General features: G+C 41.6%; 1 protein-coding gene across 1 annotated transcript in view; it reads right to left on the reverse strand.

The window, feature by feature from the left end:
• Positions 1-862: 862 nt before the first annotated feature.
• FERMT2 (FERM domain containing kindlin 2) overlaps positions 863-13,320 on the reverse strand; it is an 85,853-nt gene continuing 73,395 nt past the window's right edge. The window contains exons 11-13 of the mRNA XM_042470031.1: positions 5,685-5,809; positions 4,783-4,924; positions 863-2,381 (exon numbers count right to left, since the gene is read on the reverse strand). Coding sequence (XP_042325965.1) covers positions 2,208-2,381; positions 4,783-4,924; positions 5,685-5,809 — 441 coding nt within the window. The 3' untranslated portion in view covers positions 863-2,207. The remainder of the gene's footprint in view (positions 2,382-4,782; positions 4,925-5,684; positions 5,810-13,320) is intronic.

Here is a 13,320-nt window from a genome sequence, read left to right on the forward strand (position 1 = left end):
TGGGTAGGTTTAGCTGGGAAAAGAAAAGGTTAAGTGGGGGCATGGTAGCTCTGTTTAAATATTTCAAGGGATACCATATCAAGGATGGAGCAAGCTTGTTTTCTGCTGCTCCAGAGAATAGGACACGGAGCAACGGATACAAACTACAGGAAAAGGGATTCCACCTCAACATTAGGAGGAACTTCCTGATAATAAGCTGTTCAAAGAGGAGTGGAAGAATGGAAGATGCAGCCTCGGATGATGATGATGATGATGATAATAATAATAATAATAATAATAATAATAATTTGTATACCGCCCTCTGGCAAACCAATCCGGGCGGTTAACAACAGGAAAATATAAAATATGACAATTAAAAACACTTTATCCCTCCCCCCCTTAAGACAGTATTAAACAGTCTAACATATTAAAACACAATATCAATTCATAAAAACAACAGTTAAAAACTAAAACTAAAAACCCTGATATCCCTCTGTTGATCCTCACCATCACTAAGATGGGGCCACGGGAGGAATGAGGGAATCAGGGAAGTCTCTTTCATTGGAAGTTTTTAAACGGACGCTGGATGGCCATCTGTCAGGGGTGCTTTGACGGTGTCTTCCTGCATGGCAGAAGGAGGATGGACTGGGTGGCCCTTGGGGGTTCTTCCAACCCTATAATTCCATGGGAGCAAGGCTGAGAAACATCCTAGTGGTTTATGCCAACAAATGAACTTTATGGACAAAGAAAGAATGTGCCCCTCTACCATTCACATACAAACACAGACTGTGGCTGAACCTGGCACAAAAACAGCCCACAAGCCACTTCCTTATAGGACTTTTCATGAAGGAGGACAAGAAGAACCAGGCATGAAAACTTGCTGTTAAATAAAAGATTTGACCTTTATTTAAAATACAATGCATTTGTACATAGTCTTTATGTCACAGACTACTGAACACTGAATACTGGTTTATGCCTTGGCATTGGGTGGGTTGAGGTCTCCCTGGCTGTTATAGTGTTAATGTTTGAGGTGGGAAATCCCAACTCCAGGCAACTGAGTTTCATCATTAAGGGCTTTGTGGCACAGCTACAACCTAGTCAGGAATTTTAACTTAGATTAAAAACATACTGTAAGGCCAATATAGTCGATACTATTGCAACTCCTACTTTGGCTTGTGGAACTAGCTTTAAAAGAAAAAGAAAGAAAAACCTGTACAGTTTTATAAAATTTGTGTTTTTCTTTTTACATTAGTTACACAAAAACAAAATCCTTATACTTCATAGACCTTTACTTCATATTGTAATGAAAAGTTTTTGCATATCTTAGGTAGAGTGGCTATGCTGGTGAATACTAAAGGTGTTTGTAATACAATATGGTGTTAAAAAATAAAATAGAGATGGAAGAATTGAGAGAGAGAGAGAGAGAGAGAGAGAAAGGGAGAGGAGGAGGAGACAAAGACACACAATATATAAATGATTATCAAAAGAAAAAATTAAAGACTTAAAAGCTAACGAAGGAGTATTTTTTTCAAGGCCACGCATGATTGTTTCTGTAAAAGCTCCAGGCTCCTGCAAGGGCCTGGGATATATAGTGTGAAAACACAAAGGGCCAAAGGACACTGTCCACCGAGCACCACAGGTTGCACAGAGGAGTCCATGTGCAAACCCCACTGACATCAACAGGGAAAGAGGGGCAGCCGAAAGACCTTCCTGGATTGCACACCAAAAAGCCTACCTTCAAAGTAGGAAGGACGCTGAACACACGGGATGTCCACTTTACAATATATATATATCTATTAGTTTAAAAACCTCACAAAACATGCATTAAACATGATAAATAGACTTCATATAGATTAGGCCCTGGATATCTTTATAGTTAAATGGCTTTAAGAATATTTTGTTGGTTTGGTTAGCTTACGACTGTCAGAAATATTAACCTGATCAGCCCCTCCTTTGCTTGTGGGGAGGGAGAAGAGGCACAAGCGCACATGTGGGACGGTCCATATTGCGGCCTTGTTCTTAGCAGAGCAATGGGAGGGCTGTTTAGAGCACATACAGACTGGTCTGCTAAGGCAAAAGGCTCCATGATATTTTTTTAAGGAAAAAAAAAAAAGATACACTTCAAGCTTAACTTGATTAAGCAGCATATTTCAAATAACAGCTTTTGAAGTTAAATATTAATATGGCCATTGAGTTTAATGTCAGTACATGAGGAGGGCCTGACCAACTCACACCCAGCCACTGGTCAGTTTGTAAAACATCTCTTCGTCTAAGCTTTCGTTCTGGTCTTTTGCACGTGTTGACAGGAAAATGTAGCCACCGATGAACTCATGCACCACTTTGCAATCCACTTCGGTGCAGATGAAGGACACTCGGACGTCATCTGCAAATTCGACAGTCACCTGAAAGTGCAAAACCAGACCATTTTAAAAATAGGAGACGAAAGCAAGAACAGTTTTATTCAGGCAGGCTTTTAATACACATTCATGGGATGGCTCTTATATGGGGGGGGGTGTTATAGTTTTTAATGTATGCTATTTTATATTGTTTTTATTTGAGGTTTTTAATTGTTTTTAAAGCTTTTATTGTAAAGTCTTAAATTGTTTGTATCTGTGAGCCATTTTGAGTTGCTTTCTGGGAGAAAGGTGGCATCAAAATGAAATAAAAAAATAAAGATTCCTATTCACAACATGTAGCTTCTGATTCTCCCCCAAAACAGGTCCAGGCAGCGCATATGGCCATTATTCTGTCCTATCATCACACCAACCACATGAAGCACGCTAAGTTGAAACCACAAGTAAGTTTCATGGCTAGGAAGGCTCTGAACTCCGCTCTCCCAGTTCCAAGACCCAACATTTTAATCCCCAAAATAGAGCGGGCTCAATCCAGATGAGTCACTGCTGGGAGGATTAAGAATGGGACACAAATCCATGTTCTTCCTTTGCTCTCACTCATTGATTCCCTACTCAAAGTTCTTCTAACCACAGCTTGCCATGACATCTGAAACAGGGAACTAGTGGTTAGTGCTAACGTCCAAAACCCAAGAGAGAAACAACACTTCAAACCACTACTTCAGGCTACGGCCTGAAGTTAATGTAAACCAAAGCCTGCCCCATTTGGATGCCATGACCAATTATGCCTAGAGAAAATAGGGGCTTAAGAGAGGAAAAGAGAATATGCAAAAGTGCAGGATGTTTCCAGTCCTCCAAATTCCTGTTGGAATGGTTAGAAATTGAGGTCTGAATTGGGATCATCATTGTTTGATGGTGGAAATAACAGCGAGGGTTAAGATGGATCTGAGGGCTCCTCTTCAGGCAGATAGAGCAGCAATTCCTGAAGTGGGTGGTATGCCCTTCCTGGGGGTGATGGAAAGATCTAGGGGGGCAGGGAGGGGAAAAAAGGACTGCAGGGGGGTGGTGAGAGAAAAGTGTGGGGCCTTCTAAGTATTGCTGTACAAGAAAGACAAGCAGGACCATCAGCCTTTAGGACCATGGTGGGGATGAGGGTTGCACGAAAACTCTTTTCAAGGTTCCTTAAAACTGCACAGTCTGGCTGATCGCTTTGTGTGGTGATCTCTCCCACTATTCACCTGTGTGTGCAAGCAAAATCCTTAGCCATGCCTTTCACTAGTAGTGGCAGTGGCAGCTGAGAAACTCTCATGAGGCTTGGGAGCAGGGCATCACTTTCTATGGCTTGGAGTGATGTAATTTTGAGACAGACTGAGTGACTGGAGCAAAGTATTAGAGGACATGGCTTCAAGGGAGAAACAACTGCAAAAAGTTGGAAATGCCAACTAATACTATATTAGCTAGGAAAAGGATGGATCCCTCAAAATCTGGATCATCCTAATATTAGACACAAAGCTGCCCAAGGATCACGGGCAAGGCTTTCTCTGGCGGGCAATTTTGTAGGGTAAACAGATGCTGGTTCACCAGGTTATCCACTGTGCAGTTTTCTTACTGAGTGAAAGCTGGATCTGTTGGATGAGTCACAAGGTGATTAAGTGCTGAAGATCAACACTTTGCACATTGTGGCTCAGCTGGTCACATGAGACCTGCCTTCCAGATGGTCTTGAATACATAATCAAAGGGTCAGATCTAGGACCCTGATTCCCTGGTAGTTAGGAATAATGTAATATTATGAAGCTCATTCTCTATTATATGTAAACAAGACAGCTCTCATGAATTTGGCAAGATTCAGGGCACCACTCTACTTGTTTGTTTTTCTTAGTAGCAAGACAAACGACTCTGTTGGCTCAATAGGTAAAGAAGAGACAGTGGCAGAAATACAAAAAAATATTGATAACCACCTTACTTTGGCTTTTTAAAATACCTTAACAATTACAGATAGACTGAGGATAATGAAGAAAAGAGGTGAAGATATTCAAGGAACAAGTTTTTAAAACCTCTGAATAATAAAACATGAGTTCAGAGCTGCAAGTGCTGATGAACTTCACCCAAGCAGCCTGAAAAGATTCAGGGATTCTATTTGAAAACTCACTGAAAACCATTATTGCATTGAGTGCAGAAAGGCTGCAAAGACGGACTTGAAACAAACTGAAACAGAAAGGAAGAGGAGTCAACAGTACAGCTTTCTCCATCTTGGTGGTTTCCAGATGTGCCAGGTCACAGCTTCCCAAATAACTGTAGTCCAGCATATCTGGGCAAGGCAAGGTTAGGTTCTATTTCAGCTAGGTTGATCCTTTCTTCATTATTACCTCTTCCCTTAGGTTAGGAATAGCTGCAATATGGTATTTTGAGACCTCAACTGGCACAGAAAGCTTTAAGAGCACATGTTGCTTACCATTTTTATTTCCCAGTTCACATTCCACTGTTTCATGTTGCTGAACCGCCAAGTCTTGATGGCATCACTGGTGCTGGCATCCATCCGTATCAGCCGGTTGTAGGCAATCCCAATAAGCTCCTCTTTCTTGCCCCCTTGGAACCTGAAATGTTCACATTTTATAAACACCACTGTGTTTCAGCCTTAAAATCCCAACACATTTAGAATGCCTAAGAGAACGTTTTGCATCCCTTAATCTCACACACATGAGAGATAGTCTTCCAGGTATACCTCCTGACTGTAGAGGTAAGCCATCATCCTGGCCCCCTCTCAGTCACCTTCTGCTAGCCGAGGGGCGTTCTGGGCTGTTTCTGCATTCACTATAAATAAGGTCATTCCTCATACTGAGATGCAGGGAAATTAATGGCCAGCTATTGGGAGGAGGCAGCCTCTTCTTCAGCTGCATAATTCAGAAATAATTGTTTCAAGAGGCTGCAGACTGTCTCTTCAGTGGCTGGGCACTTTGGAGCAGCTTCACGCCCTCAGATTTAGATCTATATTCTCTTTTACCATTTTTATTTTATGGTTTTAATTTAACTGTTGTGAAACACCACCAGTGATTTATTTTGGAAAGGCTGCATAGTTTGTTTTTTTGAAAGGGGAAATATTTTAGCCTTTACTGGATTATGCAAGGTGTTCTTGCCATGTGCCTACAACTGAGTAACCAAGTCAAGAGCAGAAAGGTTAGATCTTTACGGCTGCCATTTCATGTTTCATGGTTATGGGCAGTCACTGTAATCCAATGCACCCAAACTGGCCATTCCCATCTTTCAGCACACCAGGGCAGTTCACGCTGTCGCAATTATTTTATACTGATCAACATATGGGTGTTTCTGCTGGATGGCTGGGTGAATCGTACAGACCTTGCAATGAAGTGTGTGATGCCAAACTCTGGGAGAGACTGCCAAGCTTGTATAAATCTCATTTTGGCTTCAATGAGGCTCATTTGGGCGACATTTTGATGGGCCTCTAAGATCCGGGCTGTGATCTGTAAGGTTAGAGGAAGAGACACAAAGAGATTTGAGGCAATTGCTGTGCATTTGTGGTCCTCTGTCTATAGCTGAAAGAAGGAAAAGGACTGGAAGGCAGTACCAAGAGGTAGAGAAGAGGGACAGGAGATAGGAAGAAGGCACTAAAAACCTATCTCTTCCGGCAAGCATACCCCCCTGATCTTCTCTAAAGATCTGATGAAAACTTCACTTCATGTCCCAATAGAGATTTAAGACAACTTTACCACAGGATGTAATGAGATTTTAATATTGTATTGTAACATTTTTAGATACTACAATGTTTTAAATTGTGATTTTAGATAATTGTTATTGAAATTATTGTTGTATGGAATGTATAGATTGTAATCCCGCTTCAATCCATCTGGAGAGGCGGGAAAATACAAATAAAACATTATTATTATTAGAAGTGGTGTGTTGTAACATTACACTTACATTGGCAACAGTGCCTCTTTAATTTTCTTTTAAATCTTAATATTGACTATTGACTGTTTCTCTTGCGTTGGTCCTCTTTGAAACTGAGGACTACTGTCCTGGTTCCTCCTGCCCCTCCCAAATCAGATGCTAATCAAAAGAGCTATGTCCTCATTTATGATGGAGAGAAGGAGAAGGCCTTTGAGACAGCAATGTGGGACAATGGAAGAGAACAAGGGTTGATGCAGGAGCAGTTTCACTTCCTCCTACAGAAAAATGGTGGGCTGGGGAATATTTAACACTAAGAAATATGTACTCCAAATGGGTGGAGTACAGCATCAGCTATTTTTCAAGAGAATAAAGTTGGAGTGAAATGCACAAATACTAATGAGTGGAAAATTATAAAGACAAACTTTTAGAAGCAAGCAAATGTATTCTTCTCAAAATAAGAAGACTGGCAGAAATCTAGTTTTCCAGATCTCCTTGGCTACTTTTAAAACAAGCAATTTTCTCGCCAGCTCAGATGTGGAAAAAAATAATATGTAGGCAGCCTCTGGTTTCAAATATGAAATATGGGCAAAACTTCAAGGGACCAAAGAGTCTGCCCCTTTTCTGCTTCTACTTCTGGCTCTTTGCTCCTCTTCTGTGTTTCCCTCCTCCATATCTTAGGTCAGCAGTGTTAAAAAGCCTCAACCCAGATCCTACACTGACCAGATGCTGGATAACTTTACAGTCACAGATTAAGGTGGAAGTTGCCCAATGCAACTTGGACTGTGACACTACATAACCAAAAGTGCATTGACACAGAATCACATGCAATACATATATGCACAAGCATGTATAATGGCACTATGCATATAACTCTGCTTCCACAACTCTGAACTGATTATGCAGGAGGCTCCACATCAGATGCAAATGCTTCCATGGAGGAAATAATAAAATCCTTGAAATAAATAAATAAATAAATAAATAATAATACTAATACCAATATATTTCTATCCTGCCTTTCTCCCAGTTTAGGACTCAAGCTGGCTTATAACAGCCAAAACAAATATTGTGAAAATCATTCACGGCACACAAAAGTTAAAAAGTAATAATAATAATAATAATAATAATAATAATAATAATAATAATAAGTTAAAAAGAAAACATTAAAAAACAACAAACAAACGTCATTTTCCTCTAAAAATTCATGCATGTAAAAAGTATTCTCTCTTGAACTGCAGCAAGTATGTATATGGGCAACAGTACATGTAATCAAAGGTCCACATTACAGATATAGAATACATAAACAGGCTGTCCAATTCACTTACAAGCTGATGGATCAAGCCCTGGAGTATGACTTTTCATGATGACCATCCTAAAGCCTTATATAGTATTTTGTCTTACATAATTCTTTCTTTGGTGGTGCATGCACACAGTGTTAATATTATGAAAAGCAGTGTACAAAAAAATGTAAAGCCAAAGGTAGTATCACACATATGTACACACACAGGCTGCCAAAGTGAGTGTCCACTCTTGACAGTCAGCAGGGGAGGGACAGAGGGAAGAAAACCAATTTTGCATTCCTTCTTCTGTCCCAAAAAAAATGTTAATGCTCCCAGTTCCAGCAGGTGGCATTTGTGCCCCCCCCCCCAAAATGGGGAATCTTCTTGGATATAGCAACTTTTCCTTGCTGAGACTCTATGATCATTAAGGTACATGTAGACGCCCTAGGAATTTAGAAATTCATGCTTGTGATGATTTCCTGTGTGTGTTTATAATTGTCCCCTCACTTCCTGAAACATACAAGTTAAACTTTAAAGAAAGAAAAAGAAATTGAGTGGTGGAGCCCTCCCAGGTCCAGCGGATGGTACTTGAGTCGAACACCTGCTTGTTTAAGTGGCTGGTTTATTTTTATCACTACGGTTGAAGGCAGAGAAGGAACCACCAAAGGAGAAAGACCGTATCTCCCCATACGGACCTGCCAGAACACTTAAGAAGAAGATTTTCTCTCAGTCCCACCACCATCAGAGGCTCGCTTGGTAAGGATACCTTCTTGGTGGTTGTTCCCATCCTCTGGAACTCACTTCCAAGGGAAGCTAGGCAGGGAAACTTTTATTTTCAAGCAGGCACCAGATGGCTAAACTCTATTAGAAGGTATGAGTTTGCAGAGCACTGGAGGACAGGGGATCTTGGAGGTGTCTCATGCACAGAGTTGCTTTGAGGCTGGGAAACTTGAGGGCAGTTAACAACAAGCTTTTAATATGCAATTGCATTGGGCTGTTGACTTTTGTATGTTTTTAATGGTTTTATGCTTTTAGCTTCCTCTTTCTCACCTCCGTCCTTTAATTTCTGTCCAACATTCAGCTGCACGCATTATCACATCCGCCCACCACTGTGACCATATTTCTCCTGTGTTGGCATCCCTTCACTGGCTCCCCCTCCCTTTCCGCATTCAGTACAAGCTCCTGCTGTCGACGTTTAAAGCCCTCCATGGGCTGGCCCCTCCTTACTTATCAGACCTTATTTCTTCTCACCTTCCCACCAGGGCCCTCTGTTCTGGTAGTCAAGGGTTCCTGTCCCAGCCCAGGATTTCCTCTGCCCCATCCCGGATTCGCCCCTTTTCACTCGCTGCCCCTCACTCCTGGAACCTTCTTCCCCCGCGAACAAGAGCCATCACTTCTTTAACCAACTTCAAAACGGAGTTGAAGACCATCCTGTTCAGGGCAGTGTTCCCAGGCATTGCATAATTGTTACTTGCTTTTTGTTGTTCTTTTGTTGTCTGTTTTATTGAATCATTTCCTCTATTGCTATGTATTTTATATGTATTATCTTACTAGACAGGCCCCTTCCCCTCCACCACTCCCTTCTCCTTTTATGTCGTGTCTTTTTAGATTGTAAGCCTGAGGGCAGGGAACCATCCAATTAAAAAGACTGTATGTACAGCGCTGTGTAAATTTACAGTGCTTTATAAATAAAGGTTAATGATAATAATAATAATTGTTGTTATGTGCCACCTTTAAGTTGTTTCCAAGGCAAACATATTGAAGGGTTTTCTTGGCAAGTTTCTTCAGAGGGGGTTTGCCATTACCATCCTCTGAGGCTAACAGATTGTAACTTGCCAAAGGTCAGCCAGTGGGTTTCCAGTGGCTGAGCAGGGATTTGAACCTGGCTCTCCAGAGCCAGTTTGAATCCATTTCTCCATGTCCTAGTCTCTGGAGCAGCAGAAAACAAGCTTGCTCCATCCTCAATATGACAAAGTCTGCATGTCCAGGGAACTCGCACCTTGTAGCAGTGACTTCTTTAACTCAGCTATGCACTGAATGAAGAAAAACTTCCTGATGTTAGTGCCAGAAAAGCAAAGAAAGACACAAAGCAGCACATACATCTCTCCGTTTTTTCTGAGATGCTGGATATTTAATTTTATTATTCTGTGACATTAAAAAACCCACACCAAAGCATCCAGGCCTCCAAACAACACTCCAATTCTTGGCGTGCATCTCTGTCCTTTTAACATTTATTCACAAAATGACCAAGTGCTTGTTTATTTCACATTTACTGTCACTTACCAAGTCTCTTACATAGCCTGGCTGCAGAAGGGCAAATGTGAAGAAAAGAAAAGGAAGCAGAAGGGAAAAAAAATAAGCGATCAGAAATATGGTAAACAAGGCAAAAGGAGGAAAATGTGCAAATTATCAGCAAGAATAACATTTCAAACCATTGAAAATAAAACAAAAACAAGCAAATGAACCTCAGACCTTCCATACAGCTGCCCTGGGGAGAAAAGCAGCAAGAAATGAAAAGGAGCATGAAAAATGGAGCAAAAGGTGAACACAGCAAGGCCTGCATTTTCAAGAAGAAACTGTTTGGACTTTCTTTTTCAACAGTCCACAGTATTCTGACACATCCCAGTTTTCCTTAGACAACCTTTTAGTCCCCACACTCACCAAGTTATGGAAGGGGAATAAAAATCAGCAAACTAGTGAACATAAAAATGCAGAAGAAAGAGAAAGTTTTTTTTTTTAACATTACAAAATGAGCCTCATTTGAATTGCGTCTTGCATTTCCCAAAACTTAAGACAAAAATATTGCAAAGTAAGTAAAGCATAGCTACTAATTTTGCCAAGTGAGGTGGCACTGTGTTAGCTTGCTATAGCAACAAAATAACACACACACACACACACACACACACACACACAGAGTCTTGTGGTCTGTCCTTTAAAGACTTTTATTTATTAATCTCCCGCTTTGCTTTGGCCACATGTCCACTTCCCTTAAACTACTTTGCCAATGCAAATCACTAGATTTGGGGGAAGTTTGGCAACTATCTAGGCAATTTAGGTAATTTTTAGGCTGTTTTTTTTTAAAGCCATGTTTTGGGGGGGGAGTTGTTATGCAGCCTCTGGACTATGCTTTGTCCTCTACCATCCCATTTCTATACTTTATTCTAATTTATTTCCATAACAAGGTTCATGAAATCAAAATAATCCCATTTCTCCTTCCTGGCTACCCAGACCCCCATCCCCTCTCATATTTTATTGTAAGCCCCTTTCATAAGAATGTATCAGACCTATTCTTTGGAAATTGGCACAAATACTGTATATACTGCTCCATGCAAATGGAAGTGATGTCATGTCACTTCTGTTTTTGCCTCATTAAAAAAAATCATGGTTCTAAGGTCTGGAGAGGTCTTGGGGAGGTGGAAAATGGGAGCAAAACTGCTGCATTTTGAAGTAGTTTTGGTCATAGGGGTTAAAATTGACACACACATAGGGTTGCCATAAGTCAGGAGCTCCAAAGTGGGACAAATGTAGGACAAAAATTTCAAATGTAGGACACTTTTTTGGTGTCCTACATTTGAATAGGAGCCTTGCTGAGGGGAGGCTTTCCCTCCTGGCCTGGGTTTTGGAGTCGCTGCGGCAGCGGCGGCGGCTACAGAGCCCAAGCGGGCAGGGAATCCTCCCCTCTGCCCGGGGGTGGGGGAAATCCCTGCAGCGGGGCCAAACCGTGGGTGGGACCATGCAGACCCGCCCCAAACCGGGAAAGTCCCGCCCCCAGCAGGATATGGCAACCCTACACACACACACACACACACACAAAATTGGGAGGGGGCTTCAGGGGCTGCAAATTGGGGCCCATGAACTACATGAGGCCCAAAGACTGCACTTTTTCCATCCCTGCTCTAGATTCCTCATGGTAGGATACACACTGTTAATTACCATCAACAACACTAAGGTCCAACCCCAAGTAGCTTCTCCACGCAAAAATTAACTGGCAGCCTGGGAGTGGTTCCTGCTTGGAGACCTTGAGGGACTTCTGCCAGCCATGAATAGACAGCACTGTGCTACAAGAACCAACGAGGAGAGTCACTCCTTGGAGCCTGTTATCTGTTTTGATCAGAGGAGAAGGTCTTCTGATTGTAAAGTGGGAAGGAACAAATGTGATTTCCTGGCTCAAGACAAGCTTGAACGCGTGATGAGATTTCTCTCTGCTGGTCTACAAATGCAGAGTATTCTTACTTCCGATGGATTGCTACTTCAGAAGCAGTAATGGCTTTCGCTGCCCTCCGTGTACTACTCCCCGCATTCTGCAAATTCCACAAAGGCAGCATTTCCTTCATTCCAACACACAGCCCCCACCCCATGTGATCTTGTGCAATTATTTAGATCTGCTGCAGCCTAGCCTCCCAGACCTAAGCTATGAGAGGGCTTGCTGGTTTTCCTAAATGAAAGCACCAGTTTTGCTGACTGAATATCTCTTCTCAAAGGATACTCGGGCAATCCAAAACATTTGCCTTCTCCACCTCTTCCACTATCAACTGGCATTAACCACAAGCTGTTTCAATTAATTTGGACTGCCTTTTATTCAGTCCCAAGCTCTCTTTCATGATCAAGTTCCCACTGTTTCAAAAATTAACCATTTTGTTAGCATACACAACCTCTGCCCATTGTACTGGACACAACACTCTTTCAAAGAGTTAACAGTGACTACAAGAAGGGAAACTGCACTGCCAGGAAACTGTCACTTCATGCCTGTTAAAGATTTCCTCCTACCCACCTCTCTGGATGGCAGCCCCTCTCTTGTATTTAGAGTTCAAACCATGGCACTGTAATTTAAGTACAGCAGCAAGCTGCTTCTGTAACTGGTTATGCTTCCAAAGATCTGCCAAATAATCATGTTCAAAAGCTGCTGCTTTTGCGCTATCCAAGTACTAAACTTGCCTTATGGAATCAGTATCTATGTTTTCAATGGATGTTTTCATCCTATCCTGATAAAACAATGCACAAATGTTCTAAAGTTCTTACAGAAACACCAGTCCTCACCCATGGATCGTGATTGTAAATACAAAATCCTTTTAGTACAGTATAGCATAAATATATATAAGAGTTCAAAATCAGCCAGGGGCTCAGAGCTGACAGCCTTGCATCCTCCCAAGGTCGCTAAAATGAGTACCCAATTGGCTTAAACATTGTAAACTGCTCAGGGTGTGCTTAAATGCACTGATAAGCGGTATAAAAATGTGCTTGCTATTGCTATCTGCACTGGCTGCCACAGCTGTGTAACTAGTGCCAAGGTCTTGAACTCACCTGTTGCACAATGGATGAACAGCTCCCCATTCACCAACTCAAAAGTAAAAGAGGGCTCTGTGTGTATTTAGGTACAATAGCTAACTATACAAAGGGCTGCCTTTATACATTTTAGAAAGCATAAGCATGAAACCCATCCAAGAGGCACCTGGGAAGATGTTCAGTCCAGACTTGAGTAATTTGCTTTATGAGGGGTTGCCTCTGCCAATGGTTCAGAAACTTCAGCTGCAGTTCTCCAGGTACAGTCAGCCCTTCATATCCATGGATTTTTTATCCATGGATTCAAGCATTCACAGTTTGAAAATATTGTAAAAATATATAAATTCCAAAAAGCAAACCTTGATTTTGCCATTTTATACAAGGGACATCATTTTTACTATGCCACTGTATTTAATGGGACTTGAGTATCCACAAATTTTGGTATCTGTGGGGGGTCCTGGAACCAAACCCCAGGGGATACCAAAGGCTGACTGTATTACTGGGTAGTCAGATCATGTGACAAATGCAAT

The sequence above is a fragment of the Sceloporus undulatus genome, chromosome 1 (genome assembly GCF_019175285.1).
Source record: "Sceloporus undulatus isolate JIND9_A2432 ecotype Alabama chromosome 1, SceUnd_v1.1, whole genome shotgun sequence".
Taxonomy (NCBI): domain Eukaryota; kingdom Metazoa; phylum Chordata; class Lepidosauria; order Squamata; family Phrynosomatidae; genus Sceloporus; species Sceloporus undulatus.